The 16,518-nt window shown below is 41.6% G+C and overlaps 3 protein-coding genes across 6 annotated transcripts; 1 reads left to right on the forward strand and 2 right to left on the reverse strand.

Annotated features, from left to right (window-relative positions):
- Positions 53-3,009, reverse strand: LOC109728712 (dnaJ homolog subfamily C member 2). Of its 2 annotated transcripts, none has more exons than XM_020259205.1 (2): positions 1,988-3,009; positions 53-461 (listed from the first exon to the last, which is right to left on the reverse strand). In XM_020259205.1, the coding sequence occupies exon 1, from the start codon at positions 2,975-2,977 to the stop codon at positions 1,997-1,999; it is 981 nt and encodes a 326-aa protein (XP_020114794.1). In that variant the 5' UTR covers positions 2,978-3,009; the 3' UTR covers positions 53-461; positions 1,988-1,996. The 2 variants fall into 2 exon arrangements, with proteins under 2 accessions (XP_020114794.1, XP_020114795.1); XM_020259206.1 differs by having other exon boundaries at positions 53-473.
- On the forward strand, positions 3,285-8,580 carry LOC109728710 (pentatricopeptide repeat-containing protein At1g71210). Of its 2 annotated transcripts, XM_020259200.1 has the most exons (4): positions 3,285-6,254; positions 7,577-8,029; positions 8,120-8,224; positions 8,433-8,580. In XM_020259200.1, exon 1 carries the CDS (start codon positions 3,378-3,380, stop codon positions 6,168-6,170), a length of 2,793 nt encoding a protein of 930 aa, XP_020114789.1. In that variant the 5' UTR covers positions 3,285-3,377; the 3' UTR covers positions 6,171-6,254; positions 7,577-8,029; positions 8,120-8,224; positions 8,433-8,580. The 2 variants fall into 2 exon arrangements, with proteins under 2 accessions (XP_020114789.1, XP_020114791.1); XM_020259202.1 differs by lacking the exon at positions 8,120-8,224.
- LOC109728711 (nucleolar GTP-binding protein 1) lies at positions 9,187-15,999 on the reverse strand. Of its 2 annotated transcripts, none has more exons than XM_020259204.1 (14): positions 15,838-15,999; positions 14,508-14,638; positions 14,269-14,389; positions 13,861-13,925; positions 13,358-13,471; positions 12,632-12,706; positions 12,200-12,238; positions 12,002-12,073; positions 11,516-11,629; positions 11,258-11,329; positions 11,112-11,148; positions 10,384-10,496; positions 10,036-10,227; positions 9,187-9,748 (listed from the first exon to the last, which is right to left on the reverse strand). In XM_020259204.1, the coding sequence occupies exons 1-14, from the start codon at positions 15,932-15,934 to the stop codon at positions 9,650-9,652; spliced, it is 1,341 nt and encodes a 446-aa protein (XP_020114793.1). In that variant the 5' UTR covers positions 15,935-15,999; the 3' UTR covers positions 9,187-9,649. The 2 variants fall into 2 exon arrangements, with proteins under 2 accessions (XP_020114793.1, XP_020114792.1); XM_020259203.1 differs by having other exon boundaries at positions 14,508-14,662.

Genomic DNA, 16,518 nt, shown 5'->3' on the forward strand with positions numbered 1-16,518 from the left:
AAACCAAAGTAACACCAAAAAAGGTAAAAGCAATAATAGAAGCAATGATAGATTTGAGAGCAGTTTAAACTTTCAGATTCCAAAATATATTATATCATGGTTTATAACTCATGTATGTTAAAGATGTCCAGGTTACAATCTCACTGCTTCATAAGATGTTTAATTCTGAAGCAGATTCCGATCTAAGTTAAAAGCTTTTGCTGTAGCAAAGAAGTCTCAAAAATTCTTCTGCATAATAAAAGTAGAAATTTTAATTTGAAACTTTTGTATCTGCTAAACAGAAAAAAAAAAAAAATTTGTTTTTAGGGGGGGAAAAGAAGGAACTGTTAGTGCTCTTCGAACGGTTCTGCAGAAGAAGCTCCGGTCACGCCAAACAGTGCATTAGATAGTACGCGGTTCTTGAATTTGAATGTTAAACGAAAACATCGGGTCATGAGTGTGAATTTGATGACATTGCTAACCTGCATGAAATACTGGTCCAATTTGAGTACTTCTACTTGATAGACCTTAGAAAACTCGAAAGCTAAAAGAAAATTATTTCGCATATCAAATTTCCGAAGACAACTAATTGTTGTCACCAAATCATTTACGAACTTCGGCAGATCAGTTTAGCATTGTATATTTGATTAAGCTTCGCAAAGAAGCTTATGTCAGTTTAAATCCCTTCAGATGATAAACCGACAAGCTCAACACTTTACAAGAAGCTAGAGCAATAACAATAACTGCAAAAATTTTCGATAAGAATTGAAAAGAATAGGAAGATGTTATGTTCTTCAGGCATGAACACAATCACAACCGCATATAAGGATGTGCCGTATGATAAATATTACAAGTTTTTCATCTAAAGCAGCTATAGCTCAGGCTGCTAAGCCTACTGGTACTCGAGCTAAGTTTCAATCAGTGGATTTCAAAGATTTTCAAACCTGAAACCTAGATTTGGTTTGCGTTGTGAAATGCTACCGTGAGTTCAGTTCAGTTGGAAATTGAAATCTCTCACTATATTATCATTAGAAGTCCAAAAAGAACCTTAAGATAACCCTCAATATTGTGATCTAGACATTCAAAAGAACCTAAAGACACAACAGCACAAAGTTTGGTAACAACATCATCCCAAATCAGATATCTATCTCCATAACTAAAGCACTCTAACTACAAACTGAATAGATTTACTCCGACAATGTTATGTTTGTATCTATCAATTTTTTTGGTCAGTAACATACTACTTCGCCAACTTTTAGTATTCAACTTATTTCTCGGCTTACCTTTTCGATCATTTAATAGAGTATATTCAATGCCCTCTAGAAACACTGCATACTAGGGGGAAAAAATTAAAAATAAAAATAAATAACCTTTCCCAAGCAACAGTTTCATATTATTCTCCCCTAAGGGACTGTTAGCTGTTGAGCTTACCTTTCTCTTAGCACAGAAATTTGGAGAATTAGTACCCTAAACCCTAAAATCTCATTTTTCTCCTCTCCATATAGATATGTAAAATAATATACTCTGTAAAGAGAAAAGATCTAATCTGGGTTTCCTAAAAGAGAGTCAGGATAGTGAATGATCAGATAAGACTATAGTTGAATCCAATAAAAACTTATCTCCATTTTTTCTGAGCTAAAATCGCCCTGAAGGTCAAAGTTTGCTCTATTTGCTAGTTGAGGAGAATGCATATGATGATATCCAACAACAAAAAGTGTTGAATTACGGTATGTATGTATAGAATGATCATCTTCGAAAGAATCATGCTCATGAATCAATTTTCTCCACTATAGCACAATGGTCTCACAATTGTAAGATTACCATAACTCTCAAATTGTTGAATTAGATTCCTTTCTGTATATTTTGCTCAATCAACAACAGATGGATTTGATTAGAACACTGATTAATTTATGATCCATAAATGTAAGATTCTATGTATGGAGATCAATCAAATTGATATTCGAACAAAATTGTATTCCGAAAAAAAAGAGAGATTCGGGATTTTCACCTGGCAAAATCAGGATTGAGATTGGGAAGCTTTGGAGCTCCTAAAGTCCCTCTTCAACTCCGTGACCCTCTTCATACACAATGCCTTCGACTTCCCCGGAACCGCCGCCGTGATCTTCTCCCACCGCATCGACACATCCTTCGGGAACGCCTTCAATGCGTTGAGCAGGGCCAGATCCTCCCCCGGACTCCACCCGCCGTTCTCCTTTGAAGCTTCGACCCCCACATCGCCATTGCTAAGCTCCGGCCGTGCTCGATCCGAGGGCTTCCGATGCTTCAGGAACTGCTGGAACGAATCCCTAGAATCGGGCTTCCTCTCCGGCAATGACTTCGCCATGCTGATCACGCTGCTCAGATCGTGTCGCCGCTTGAAAGCCTCCGCGATCCGCTCCCACCGCTGCGGCTCCCCCACCGGATGCTTCGCGATCTGCTTCTTGAGTAGATCGAAGTCCTCATCCGTCCACTCCCTCTCTCCCTCCTCCTCCTCCTCTTCGTCTTCCTCCTCTACTCTCGCTTCCTGTAAGATCTGATCGACGTTGCTGGGGATAGATCTGTTCAGATCTGGGGGTTTAGGGACGATCAGAGGGGGGTTAGAGTTTGGGGAGTGATCGGGCTTGCGGGATCTCGATCGGCGGCTAGGGTTCCGGCGATCCGCGGGGGCGGCGTCGTCGGCGGCCGCGGGGGCGGGATCGGGAAGAGGGGGGCCACGGCCGACGCGGGGGTCGCCGCCCGTGGCGGAGGAAGGGGCGAAGGGGGCGAGGAGGAGGGAGAGGGCGCCCCAGGCGAGGAGGGAGGCGGGGGCGGAGTGGGAGTAGCGGAGGAGCGCGGCGGCGGAGAGGAGGAGAAGCGCCGCGGCGGAGACGCAGCAGAGGGCGTGGAGCTTCGAGAAGGCGCCCAAGGGGGCTCCGCCGTGGGCGGCGGCGGCGGAGGAGGAGGCGCCGCCGCCGCGGAAGACAAAGCGCGGCCGCGCCTCCTCTTCGATGAACTCCATCTCTCACTCTCTCACGAAGTTCGAGCGTTTTAACTTTATATAGAGCGATAAAAATGTATGAAGGACCCTCAACTATATAAATATTTGAAAGAGAAGCTTTCACTTTTATTTCTCTCTACAAAATTGCTAAAGTTTAAGGTCCTGTTCAGTTCTTTATATATTTCTCAAATTGAATTTTTAAAGTTTAGAAGAATCAGTATAAATTACCCTTATTTAAGGGGATATATGTGCAATTGTTCCCTAAATCACCATTTTCTTCTCCTACAAAACAGCGAGGAAATGACAAAGTAAAGCTTAGGCCCCGGCGGCGCGGCTCCAAACGCCGTTTCGCCACCGCCGTTTCTCTCTCTCTCTCTCTCTCTCTCTCTCTCTCTCTATTAATTCTGCTTCAACATCAACCATGCTCCTCCGCTTCTCCCACCGCGCTTCCTCCTCCTCCTCCCACCTCCTCCTCCTCTTCCGTAGCTTCTCCTCCTCCCCCTCCCCCCTTCCCCCTCTCCCCTCCTTCTCCCCCCTTCTCCCAAACCCTAACCCTACCCCTAGCTCCGGCGATATCGCCGCCGCGTTCCGGGACTGGTTCCGCGGCGGCGAGGTGGTCTCCCTCCTGGACCGGATCTACGCGGCGCTCGCCTCGTCCCACGCCGACGACGACGCCTCCCTCGACGCCGCGCTCTCCCCGCTCCGCCTCCCCCTCTCCGAGTCCCTCGTCCTCTCCGCGCTCCGCCACCGCCCCCGCCCCTCCCTCATCCCCCCCTCCTCCGCCGGGGACGGGAGCGACCCCCTCCTCCTCCTCCGCCTCCGCTTCTTCGACTGGTCCGGGCGCCAGCACCCCTACCGCCACTCCCGCTCCGCCTACCACGCCATCTTCCGCCTCCTCTCCCGCTCCCCCCGCGGCATCCCCGTCGTCCTCGACTGGCTCCGCCTCTTCTCCGGCGCCGGCGACTCCCCCGCCCTCGCCGGAGGCGGCGGCGGCGGCGGCGGCGCGAGGCCCTTCGTCGCCTCGATCGGCGGCGGGCCCTCGAACCCGCGGTTCCTCGACACGCTCGTGGTGGGGTACTCGGTCGCGGGGAAGCCCGAGCTCGCGCTCCACCTCCTGGGGCGCATGCGCTTCCGCGGCCTCGACCTCGACGCGTTCTCCTTCCACGTCCTCCTCAACGCCCTCGTCGACGCCTCCCTCTTCGACTTCGCCGACTCCCTCCACTCCCACATCGCCTCCCGCGGCCTCGCCGGCCCCGTCACCTCCTGCATCCGCCTCAAAGCCCTCTGTCGCCAGGGCCGCTTCACCGACGCCGAGCTCCTCCTCCGCCGCGACCTTTCCCCCGCCGCCGCCGCCGCCGCCTCCTCCCGCGCCGCCGCCACCCTCGTCCGCGCCCTCTGCCGCCGCCGCCGCTTCGCCGCCGCCGCGCGCCTCGTGGACGAGTTCGGCTCCGCCGACGTCTACGCCGCGTGGATCGGCGCCCTCGCCGGAGCCGGGCGCCTCGACGACGCCCTCGACTTCCTCGCCCGCAAACGCCTCGCCGAGGACTACATCCCCGAGGTCTCCAGCTACAACGACCTCCTCCGCCGCCTCCTCCGCGAGAACCTCCGCCACCTCGACAAGGTCTACGACCTGCTCGTCGAAATGCTCGAGGAGGGCATCGCCCCCGACCGCGCCACCATGAACGCCGCCCTCCGCTTCTTCTGCAAGGCCGGCCTCGTCGACGTCGCCGTCCACCTCTACAACGCCCGGATGGAGCTCGGCGTCGACCCCAACAACGCAGTCTACAATGAGCTCATCGCCGCGCTCTGCAGGGAGGGGGACGTCGACCAGGCGTGTGCCGTTCTCGAGACTTCCATCCAGCAGGGCTACTTCCCGGGGAGGCAAACCTTCACCATCCTCGCCAACGTGCTCTGCCGCGAAGGTAAACTCAGCAAGATGCAGGAGCTTCTCGACGGTGCCCTGAAGAGGAAAGTGCGGCCCATATCTGCGGTATTCACCAAGTACCTCTCGGCCCTCTGCAAAGCAGGGGATGTGGAAGAGGCCTTCATGTTGCCACAGATGATAGGGGAAGAGAATGCCGCCATTATCTATCGCCATCGGTCCACGTACACTAGTCTCATCACGGCATTTATCACTATGGGGAGGGTCGACGTCCTCCCTCGATTTATACTCGAGATGCAAGACATGGGGCACACTCCGAGCCGGAGCCTTTACCGATCCGTCGTCTGCTCCCTTTGCGAGCGGGATAAGTACGAAGAGGTTCTCGGGCTTTTAGACAAGCAGTTGGCACGCAAGGAGCTTGACCCACTCACTTGCTACAACTACTTCATCGATGGGGCCGCACACGCCAAGAAGCCCAGTATGGCGAGGGAACTGTATGCCAGAATGGAGAATGCAGGTATCCAACCTAATACGGACACCGACATCCTCCTCCTTCACGGTTACCTAAAGAGTAAGCGCATCTTCGACGCGCTTAGCTTCTTCAACTATCTGCGGGAGAAGCGGGGCCTGAGCAATAAGTTGTATAATGTATTCATATCGGGGCTTTGCGAAGCGGGGAAGCCGGAGCAGGCGGTCGTGTTCTGGAAAGAGGCGCGGGAGAGAGGATTGATCCCCAGCCTTCAGTGCTACGAGGAACTCGTGCTCACGTTGAGCTCTTCAAAGGATTACGATACTGTGGTGAAAGTCCTCGACGATTTCAGAGAGACGGGTCGCCCTGTTTCGGCATTCTTATGCAACGTGCTATTGCTTCATACTTTGAAAAGCCAGGCCCTCCTCCGTGCTTGGCTTCAGTCCAGGGATAAAGAAGCGGATGTCGATTCAGTGGGCACGAGCAGTGAGATTCAGGATCAGCAATCGGGCCGGCTTTTGCTTGGCCAGCTCATCGCGGCGTTTTCAGGAGGGATCAGGCTGAGAGGGAATCTGGACAAGTTGGAAGAAGAGATTGAGAGATTCTTTCCTGTCGATATTTATACGTACAATATGCTATTAAGGGGATTGAGTATGGGAGGGAGGATGGATCTTGCTTCTAGTCTGTTTGAGAGGCTGTGCAAGAAGGGATTTCAGCCTAACCGCTGGACTTTCGATATTATGGTACACGGATTTTGCAAGGATGGCCAGAGGAAGGAGGCAGAGAGATGGATGCAGGCAATGGCTCGAAATGGGTTCTTCCCTACTTGGTATACGATGAGATTATACAATAACGCAGTTTGAAAAGAGAATAAGATTCTTTTCGCCTAACCCATGCTCCCATCGTGCCCGTGATCTCAGGCATTGGTCCTATACCCTGCTAGACAGGTAATGTCGACTTTGTATGTTCATTATCCATACTAAAGCAAATTTTCTTTTTCATGTATTTGTCAAAAATATTTATCATTTATATTCTTTGGCAGTGCTGTTTTTGTTTCTCCTTAAATAAGTTAAAAATGCATGAAAACCAGCGAATTCTTATCTAGTCCCTCAATTTTTTTAATATGACACCTCAACTGTTGATTAGTTTGATTTGAGTTATCTTTAGGGATTTCGTCAATAGCTCTCAGGTGCTAACTGTTCATGGAACCAACACTTTACATTAGCTTAAAAGCGGGTTATTTTGTTAGATTTTATGGAACTGCCGTTATGGTTGAGGAATTCCTAATTCATCTGGTGAGAATAAATTTGACCGGTCTATTTAAGAACGGACTATAGTTTGTGGGGGTCTGCAGGCAGTTTCATCCCATTTTTGTTGATATTTATTTTTCAATTTTGATATGATATCCTTCTTAAATAAACAGTATGGCTACTACTTTTATTTAGTGTACTTGGATGATATCATAATAGCGCAGAAAAAGAAAATGAAGGGCATGATAATAGGAACATCATCTGTATTGCATTTTTACAAGGATTTCATGGAAGAGGTGTGATTTTAGACGAAGTCTTTCTTGGATGGCTCAGCCATTCTCTGCATTTTGTGTCGCTGAATAACGTCATGATGAAAAAGAACAACTGATATGTAGCTAGCTACTAGCTCAGCCCTAGGGTTCGGGAATTCTTAACTGTTGGTCACCAATTTTCGGTCACAGATGTTAATATATTTGAACTTTTAGCTTTAATGTATACAAAGTTTCATTGCTTATCTTGTAGCTTACAAATTCCTCCGAATGAAGAATGGCTAGTGAGACAATAGCATACAATATGAAACTAGGTTTTGAAAATGAAATTCTACAGCTTTGCAGGTATCTTAGTGCAAACAAATAGTGGTCTTAATCCTTACTTGAAATTGGATGCATATTTCATTTTTAGACCATGAGATGCTCCATTAATTGATTTAGATGTAATACTTTTATATTGATCATCTAATGCTGTGAATCACCATGACAATGATTTGGCAGTTTTATGGCCTTAACTTTAAAAGGCATGCATGTTAGCTTCCGAGCTGATGAGTGCGTCATATTGAAAAGTCTTTACAGAGTAGTTGTAAATTTGTAATGTCATGAATTAAACCTGCAAAGTTACATAAAAGCAAATATGATATTTTCCTTTAGTTTCCGTTGTGCTTAGAGATGGTAATTTGTCGTTAGAACTCGTTCCTTTTGCCCGGATCAGTAAGAGCATATCTACTTGTTTTGGTTAATTTTCAGGCTTTCTGATGAGGGCTATTTTTTCCAAGAGAATACGAGTTTAATAACTAATTAAGAGGAATATAGAGATGGTCACATGTAGTCGAGAGCTGGAGATGCTTCGAAGGAGATATATTTTAAGCCGAGTGTGGAGAGGCTTGTTTTACCCACACTATGTATTCTATTTTGCAGTTCCTGGCACTAACAACATACTCCGAGGGCCCAAACTAGCCGAGAAATTTTTTCATATCTTGAGGTTTTCATTGGTTGTTATTTGATGTACAATAATTCAATATCTCTTGTAATAATTTGTTTATTTACAAATAAGTTTAGCTACCCCTTCTTTATCAATCAAATTATTAGCACGAAATGTTACACAATCATCTCTGAGCCATCCTTAGCCGCAGCTATTCACTTCTCTCCTGGATTATGTTCAGATAATCATTTCATCCCGAAGGCGATTACTCGTGACTGGTGAGTTCTCTCTCTCTCTCTCTCTCTCTCTCTCTCATTGAATAATGCTACACTGCAAAGACTCAAAAGAGCTGTAATGGTTTCATGCAGCTTCTTACTCTCCTCAAATGAAGTTGCTCAGTGCACTGGTGACATCGGTGTTTTAGGACCATGATTTGTTGTAAGCAGTTGAGACTATGCACAGAACAAAATGAGGTTGAGATGCAAAATCACTTCTTTTTAATGTAGCATTTATCATCTTTAAACTAAATTTGTTTGACACTATAGGATTTGGTGGAATTTAAAAAATTTATCCCCCCACTGTTACCTCAGCTTGTAGTTTGCACTATGTATCCATTTTCCTTTTCCTTTTTTGGTTTCCTTCATATATATAATTAAGAGATCAAATGCTATTTTGTTGCAGGTTACAGTTAGAAGCAGCAGAGATGCTTACATTGGCCACAACTACATACACAAGGTAATTTGAAGGTAATGTTGTACTTGATTCAATAAAATATGATCTGCTCCTATTTTTCTTTTTAAATAAAATTATTGAATTTAGTGTTTCTTTATTGATAGAATTAAGATTGAAGTAGCTGAGATCATTTGGACGAGGGGAAAAAAAGCATATTACTTTTCTTTGCTCCAATTTTTGGGTCTAGAGATCATTTGGAGGGGGAAAAAAAATTTTAAGAAAAGAAAATCGAAGGACCGTTCTACTGTATCACAATCCAATAATTAGATCATGACCCTTGAAAATATAACTTCTTGGTATGATGCTTCTGATTCTTCTTAGAAAATAAGCTATTAAATAATTTTAGAAATAATATTTAGACTAGCAGTCTTGTTTACACAAAAAGCTTATCAAACAATACTATATATCCTACAATAAAGCAAGATAGGCCCGAGTATGACTCGGACCACAAAAAATGGATAATCATTATATGATAATAATCTTATTGTAGAAGAAATTGAACCTGGAGCCTGAAAAATCTAAGTTACAAGCGAAAAGACTCAAATTATCACATTATCAAATAATCATCTAAACTTATTTAACAAAATTGAAGCAAAAGTTGTGAATCAAGTATATAAAGGATCAATTCGATTTGGTGCTCTGTTCAAATCCCAAAAATTTCATCAATGATCAATAAATAATCACAAAATTTAATGGCCGCTTATATTTGAAATCAATTTTTTTAAGCTTACTTCAAAGGAATTTTCAAGCATCCAACACTCAGTACTGTTCAATGTTACAGTTCAACAAGAAACTACACTTGCGCTATGAAACAAGTAAATCTAAGCAGAGAAGAGCCTAAAATTGCGTGTATATCCCTGCAAATGTTTACATTTTTTCACCCCTTCAAAGTTTATATTATCGTGTACATCCCTCTTAAATTCTAAAAATTTGTGCCTCATTAGTCGAACATTCGACACAAATTACAGTTTCACTCTTGCAATTCATTTTTTTTCCCCCTCAAATTTTCATCATCATGTAGAATGGTCGAACTTTACTGGTCGATTGACGAGGCAGGATATATGCCCAAATTTTCAAGAGGAATATAACTGCAGAGCTATAAACTTTAGAAGGATAAATACGCAATTCTTTAGTTTGCAGGGACCAATACGGCAAAGACGGAAGGCTTAAGAACTGCTGATCATGCCGTCGCTTTGTTCTTCGCCCTTCTCGCTTCGGATCCGAGCCATCTGGGAGATCAGCAGTTGATGAACTCTGCTCTTCAGCTGAGTACAGAGAATTGAATTTAAATGTGGCTTATACAAATATATCTCCACCAAATCATCTTTTTTCCATATATAAGTCCCTGTATATCTTTAATTATCATATATATCTACACCCTCATAAGTGGATTTTCTTACAAAGAAGCCCTTATCTTAAGCCAGGAGAGTCGTCCGATTCATTGGGGCAGAGTCAGGTTTTGACATATGCAAAATATTAAGCTTTCGAAGGGTATATATGCGAAATATTTCATCAAAATAATATGCTTTTAACATATGAGCTTCGAGCTAACCTCATCGACACCAAGTTCGCTCTTCACTGAAACACGAATGGATCCATCCGGTCCGAACATTTTGTACCTCGCGACCGCATCATCGCCCTCTATGATGCCGGTCGAAGAATCCCCCAAGAGATCGCATTTGGAAATGACGTCGAGCCATAGGCGATCCCCAAATCGTTCCTTTATTTCTTTGTAGGTAACGAACTGCGCAAATCATCAATCAATACAAGCCGACGAAAGAAATTATAATATTTACTACTCATACATGGCGAAATCGCTTAGCTCGACACTTCTCAAACTAGTATGTTTTGATATAATTTACCTAATAAACATAAAAGCAAGCATATGAATGTAGTATACCTGGTCGTCGGGCGAGGTCCCGCATTCTCCCGAGAGGTCGTGAACGAAGAGAACAGCAGTTGGCAGATGAGAGAGGACGGCGAGCGTTAATCTTTCTATGTTGTTCCTGTCGTCTGGCGTCCCAGAAATATAATGCAGGAGAGAAAATACAGAGACTTAGATGCAATATGTAGGGATCGCGCGCAAAACCCTATATAGGTAGATTCTGAACCAGTACAAATTTTTAATGCTACTGATGAGGCAATTTGGAACTTGGAACATAGAAAAACTTTCCACAGTAAATTCTAAACCAAAAGTCTGGCTGGGGTGCTTTTAATAGCACCAAACACTTGGTGCTACCAAGTTTTCCACCGTTAGATTTACCCTTTTAACTAGTTTCATCCGTTAGATCATATTATTCAACCAATCGTTCGCTCAACCCTAGAGGACCACTACCATCCTAGCAGCACATCCCTTCATCCAAGGGCCGAAAATCTAATAGCACCAATAACTTAGTGCTATAAGAAGCATTCCAGCCTAATTCTTGAACCAGCACAAATTTGTAATGCTACTGATGAGGCAATTTGGAACTTGGAACATAGAAAAACTTTCGACTTGCCAAAAGAAGAGAACACAGCTAATTGCCGATCAAGAATGCAAATTCGGGAATGTAATAGTTCGAATTTTTTGATATTTCTTGGGGCAATAACATATGCTGCGGGTTAAATAAAGGTTTTTAGGTCGCTCACCTTCATGTCTTCTAAGGAGTCCTGGAGTATCAGTAACCTACATTAATTCAAATGGTTCAGTTTAATGTTAATGCATACACGGAGGGAGAGAGAGAGAGAGCGAGAGAGAGCGAGATAGAGAGAGAGAGAGAGAGAGAGAGATTAACCTGGAAACGCTCATAGTTCAAGATAATATGACCCATTAAAACTCCTCTTGTTGTGAAAGGGTAGTTGCACACCTGAAGAAAATTACACCAAAAAAAAAAAAAAATTGTAGGACAAATTATCTTCCAAAAATACTAATCGATATTTGTGTACCCGCATGATTAAACATTGAATAATCCAGCAGTACTACACGAACTGAATTGAGTATAGAGTCGGACAATTTCCGTAAAGAGGCTTGAAAAAAGAAAAAAGATAATTACTTCTGGCTTTCCTGACGAGAGTATCCGAACCAACGAAGATTTCCCCACATTCGGTGCTCCGACAAGACAAAGCGTAGGCGTCCGTGGATCAACCACTGGCATAGCACGCAACGTCTGCATTGACCATTAATTTGTTAATTTACCGTTAATTCTGTTTAATTTGTTCACGGTTATTTTAGATACCCACAACAAAATATAGTAAACAACTGTATCGACGGTAAAGTTCTAGTATACTGTTCTTATAAAGGAATATGATCTATGATTCTTTTTCGTCGAGGGAAATGGCCCTTTCTCTACACAAAACCCTAACTCAATCTAAAACAACCTCCTTTATTGATAACTCAAACTTCGTAATCTAAACCTGATTCACTCTCAAGGTTTTTCCAGTTTTTTGCTATTTTGGGTCAACAAACAATCTTAAACACTTGTTACCTTAGATTCCTATTCAAGTAGTACTACGAACGAGTGTGCAAAATTGCTTGTTACCTTTGCAACAGTTAGTAGATCATCAACAGCACTCTTTCCGATATTAAAGGTTTCCTCGAGCCTTTTTCGACCCTGCAAACGTAAGCTAATCCATGGTATCGGTTTCTGGGAAACAACTGTGCATCCAAACAAGTAAAACATGGGAGGGAACAAAATAGAGCACGTAAAAGCCGTTCTACAAATGGAATTCTAACTAACCTCATTAAGTCGCTCCTCTGCTTCGCGCTTCGATGATGACTGTCAAGGTTAAATATTTAACCTGAATAAAAATCTATACTCCTTACTCTAGAAATGAAAAGCAAAAAGTATTTTAAAGTAACAATTTAATTATAGATGCTTGTTTGAAGGTGCAGGAACCGACAACAATAAATCACAAAAAAAAAAGGAGTTTTTTCCCTGGTACAATTTTAACTTTGTCTATTTAATAATTTACAAACCATATAACAAAGAGAAAAAGATCAATTTACTTATTTAGGCACTTACTAAGTAAAAGAGTCCGCAATTCTTAGATAACATAGTAGATGAAGCATAGTAGCCTATTTACTTATTTAGGCAAAGTGAATTTTTAGTATTTGATATCTTATTCTAACTCAAAAACAGGAGGCTAAGAACTGAAAGTATGGCACAAACCTGAGCACAAAGAGACGCATGTTGCTTTCCGACAGATATAAGCTTTTTCCTCAGAGCATCAACTCTTCCTAGCACCTGTTAAGACGCCGCGAAGATCATTGAATTAGATCAAGTTTCAATTAGTTCTAGAGATAGTGATGAAATTTCGTCTAAAATTATACTAATCTATGTATGTATGCACGCGTCACAATAAGCAGAATTAATTGTAGCCAAACTAGGCTTGTAAAGCATCAAATAAGAATTAGGATAAATGTACAAACTCTCCTCCAGTTCTAGGTTGTAGAGGAACAATTATTTGATTTGAGAGTTCGATACTAAATGCCGCATGAATATAACAGGAGAAGGGGGTGCTTAGTATTTGTGAATCGCACTCCAAGGAACTACAGAGTTCTTTCCGTGTGGCAGAACTCGACATCGTGAGGGTGCAATGTCGCGAGTTCGCACCGTATACAAAGTCACTGCATACTGAGAACGAAAATGCACTCAAGACCCATGTAGGCCCCACGGAAGTCCAAAATCGTAGCCATTCCCAAACGACCACAATCTTCAGTTACGCAAACTCGTCGCTTCGCCCCCGACTTCTAAACAAATAGCCCCCAAATGTGCGCACAAATTATAAGGCCCTATACTTCGAGGGTCTAAAGAGACTTGAGTCATATACTTGTAATAATGTTAGCAAACCATCAATAGAGATTAGAGAGTAATAGAGAATGAGTAGCCGCAAACCTGTTCATAGTTACCCTCACCAAAAGTAAGCTCGATGAGAGATCGCTCATATGGATGTAGATATCTTTTATTAGGAAAGGTTTCCATGTACGTACGCAAAGGTACAGCTAATTCCTGCAGATTAAAAATAATCTACAATTAGCTTAGCAAGTACTATTAATGTTTTGTTTATACAACAAATAAAAGCAGTGACAAATTTCGAGGGCAAGGAACATACAAATTAAACAAATTTAGATATTTACATGAATAATCATGCAAACTTCAAAAGCTTATTTTTGTATATACCCCTGTTTTCACAGAAAAAGCTCCTGTTTGAGAGATTATTTGTAATACAAAACCAACTTCGCCATATGAATTGGATGATACCCACCAACTAAGATGGCGATATTTCCATAAAAATCTGCACCTCCAGGAGGTATCTATTGAAATTTAGATTTTTACATTGATAACTGATTTTGCAGAATATATGTATATGTAGAAGTCCCAAAAAGTATATGACTTACTTTCATTAAGGCATCAAGTTGCTTCGCACCTCTATTTTTTTCTCGCTTGGCTATATTTGCAATACCTACAATACGCAACACCTTAATTACTTGGTCCACAAATAAACAAATATCACGAAAAGAAGATTATGTTGGCTTAAAAAGATCAGCATCCTGTCCTGTGACGAGAGGCCAAGTTGGACCGAGTCACGTTCAAAATGGCGTAAAGCTAGGTTGGACCGAGTCATGTTCAAAATGGCGTGAGGCTGATTGGGTCGAGTCACAATCAAATTATGTAGGCATTGTGTTTATACGCTTTAAGTAAATTAGTTGCGTATTTCTAACAGCTCGAGCTTCTGGGATTAACACTTAGCGCCAACGATCCGACAAATTAAAAATACACAAATCACTCGCGTGATAATTCATTACCCTTAGTAGGCGGGACATTTCTCGCTTTTCTCTGAGCTGAAGAAAGTATATCAATTGCCGGCATCACCATTGGGAGCTTCTGGAATGCTCCGACCGTTTCATGTTTCTTCGAAGCTTTTTCCTGAAAGCAAGCATGTTTTGCTTACTACATTAAACCAAATTGCAAGTAATATTTATGCTATTCAATTGAAAACAAATAAAAAGATTACATGGGACTAATTTTCTAAGTCGAAATTTACCAGTGTGAAAACAACATCCTCTGAATTAGACCTTCTGGTGCCCTCTTCGGCATTTTCACAAGAAGATGACTGCAACTGTCGACAAATGCAAAGAGAATGGCTTTTTTGCGTTTCTGAAGCCGATTTTCGACCTGTATCCCCAACAGGAAAACATCCTAATTGAAAAATGAAAAGGTTCATAATGTAACTAGAAACAAGAGGAGGAGTTTTGATCAGAAACTATTTAATATCTGAAACAAAAAGATACATGAGGAAAACCAAGCTTGCTCAAATAAAATTTCCCATAAAACTTGAGCTGATGTAAAGTTTGTTCCGGTACCAATGTACTCCTTACTTGAACTTTTACATATACTACACTTCAATTATCTACGGGCTATCCAAAAAAAAAAAACTAACATTTTTTTTTAATTAAATGCCCATTGTACCCTTTATGTATAAAATGTCTCGATATTTAATTTTACTTCAAAACACAGTAAAAATGCTATTTTATGTTAAAAACATGATATCTTTTAACGCTCAGGGACTAAACTGTTTAAGTGAAAAGTTGATAGACCAAATCTCAACATAGGAATAGTACAAGGAACATACGTAAATTTTACCCTTTGTAGAGCAACTCCACTAAGCGCCATGGACACTGTCACGGAACAGGAAACATGACACAACTCAGACACGACACGGTGACTCGACAAGTTTAAAAAAAAATTAGGGCATGGTCACTACATGGACACCGATAATAAGATATAATATTATTAATATAATAATATATATTTATTATATATAAAATATTAATTTGTTAAAATATTACTATATTTCTTATACGAATGAAAATTAATAAAATTCTTGTTAATAGTTCATATAATTTAACGTGCCATCAAAACATAAACAAACAGCATGCCAAAAAAATAGAAACTTGCTTTGATATTGGTGCGTAATATAACAGGAACGAAACTCTCCTACCATTTTTTCCATTTTTTCTTGTCGGAGAGGTGTTCGACGAAATGCCGCAGAGAAAGAAGAGAAAAACACATGGTTTACAACACAAGGATTGCTCCGAACGACCAATTCAATCATTTAATACACGAAAAGCATGACGAAAACGAACTAAATCACCAGGAAAAAATTTAAAAAAAAATGGGAAAATTTGGGGAAAGATAAAGAAAATTTTAGTTGGTGTAATCAGTTCGCATTGAATTTAGCAGGAAATTTACAATAAAACAAATGAAAAAATAAGCTACTATAAAAGGATCCATAAAAGATTAAACAAAAACAAAAGTTTAAATTAAAAGAGCCACAAAAAAAAAAAAAAAAAAAAAAAAAAAAAAAAAAAAACCTTTGGGGATCTGAGAGTTGCTGAATCTTCTGATGCTTCGCTTGGCTAAATTTGTGGGAGGAATCTGCAGCTGATGAAGGAGATTGGATGCTCTCATTCCTTCAATTTTCCCCTCTTTTTTTCCCTTTTTTTTTTTTTTTTTTTTGGGGATCGGGAGCGAAGTGTGATTAATATATATATATTAGCGCCCCCGCTCCAGTGCTCGCTCTCGGCGAAGTACGATGATGCTTCGTTATTCTTTTTTGCATTTGAACCCCTTCAAATATTTTATTTCGCAATCGATCCCAGCTTAATTTTATCACGCTCAAATACTATAGGGGTTGTTTGGTTCCTCGGCAAAGTATTAAAAAAATTTCTGAGAAAAAAAAATTTTACGAAAAATTATTTTTTCAGTTTTTCATCTAAAACTTTTTTGAAATTTATTTTTACAAATTTTATGGAAAATTAGTGTTTTCATTTTTCGAATTATTTCTAGAAAAATAAAAATACTAATTTTCTATAAAATCTGAAAAAAAAAATCCGAAAAAAAAATTTTTTTGTAGAAAACTTTTTTAAAAAAAATTATAATTTCCTGGATAACCAAAAAGTCCGTTAGATGAACATAGAAATAGTTATAGTTATCTGCTCGAGTGGTTTTGGTTTAAAGTTTTTCAAAGTATAGTGAATGCATGTTTAGTTAGT

This window comes from Ananas comosus, linkage group 24 (assembly GCF_001540865.1).
Source record: "Ananas comosus cultivar F153 linkage group 24, ASM154086v1, whole genome shotgun sequence".
NCBI classification, from domain to species: domain Eukaryota; kingdom Viridiplantae; phylum Streptophyta; class Magnoliopsida; order Poales; family Bromeliaceae; genus Ananas; species Ananas comosus.

What these genes read in the sequence shown, in the direction of transcription:
- LOC109728712 (XM_020259205.1), bottom strand. Translation starts at nt 2,977, where the DNA reads ATGGAGTTCATCGAAGAGGAGGCGCGGCCGCGCTTTGTCTTCCGCGGC.
- LOC109728710 (XM_020259200.1), top strand. Translation starts at nt 3,378, where the DNA reads ATGCTCCTCCGCTTCTCCCACCGCGCTTCCTCCTCCTCCTCCCACCTC.
- LOC109728711 (XM_020259203.1), bottom strand. Translation starts at nt 15,934, where the DNA reads ATGAGAGCATCCAATCTCCTTCATCAGCTGCAGATTCCTCCCACAAAT. An exon ending in AAATGTCCCGCCTACTAAGG is followed by an intron (nt 13,926 to 14,268) that starts GTAATGAATTAT and finishes TGCGTATTGTAG; the next exon opens with GTATTGCAAATATAGCCAAG. An exon ending in AACTTGATGCCTTAATGAAA is followed by an intron (nt 13,472 to 13,860) that starts GTAAGTCATATA and finishes TTTAATCTGCAG; the next exon opens with GAATTAGCTGTACCTTTGCG.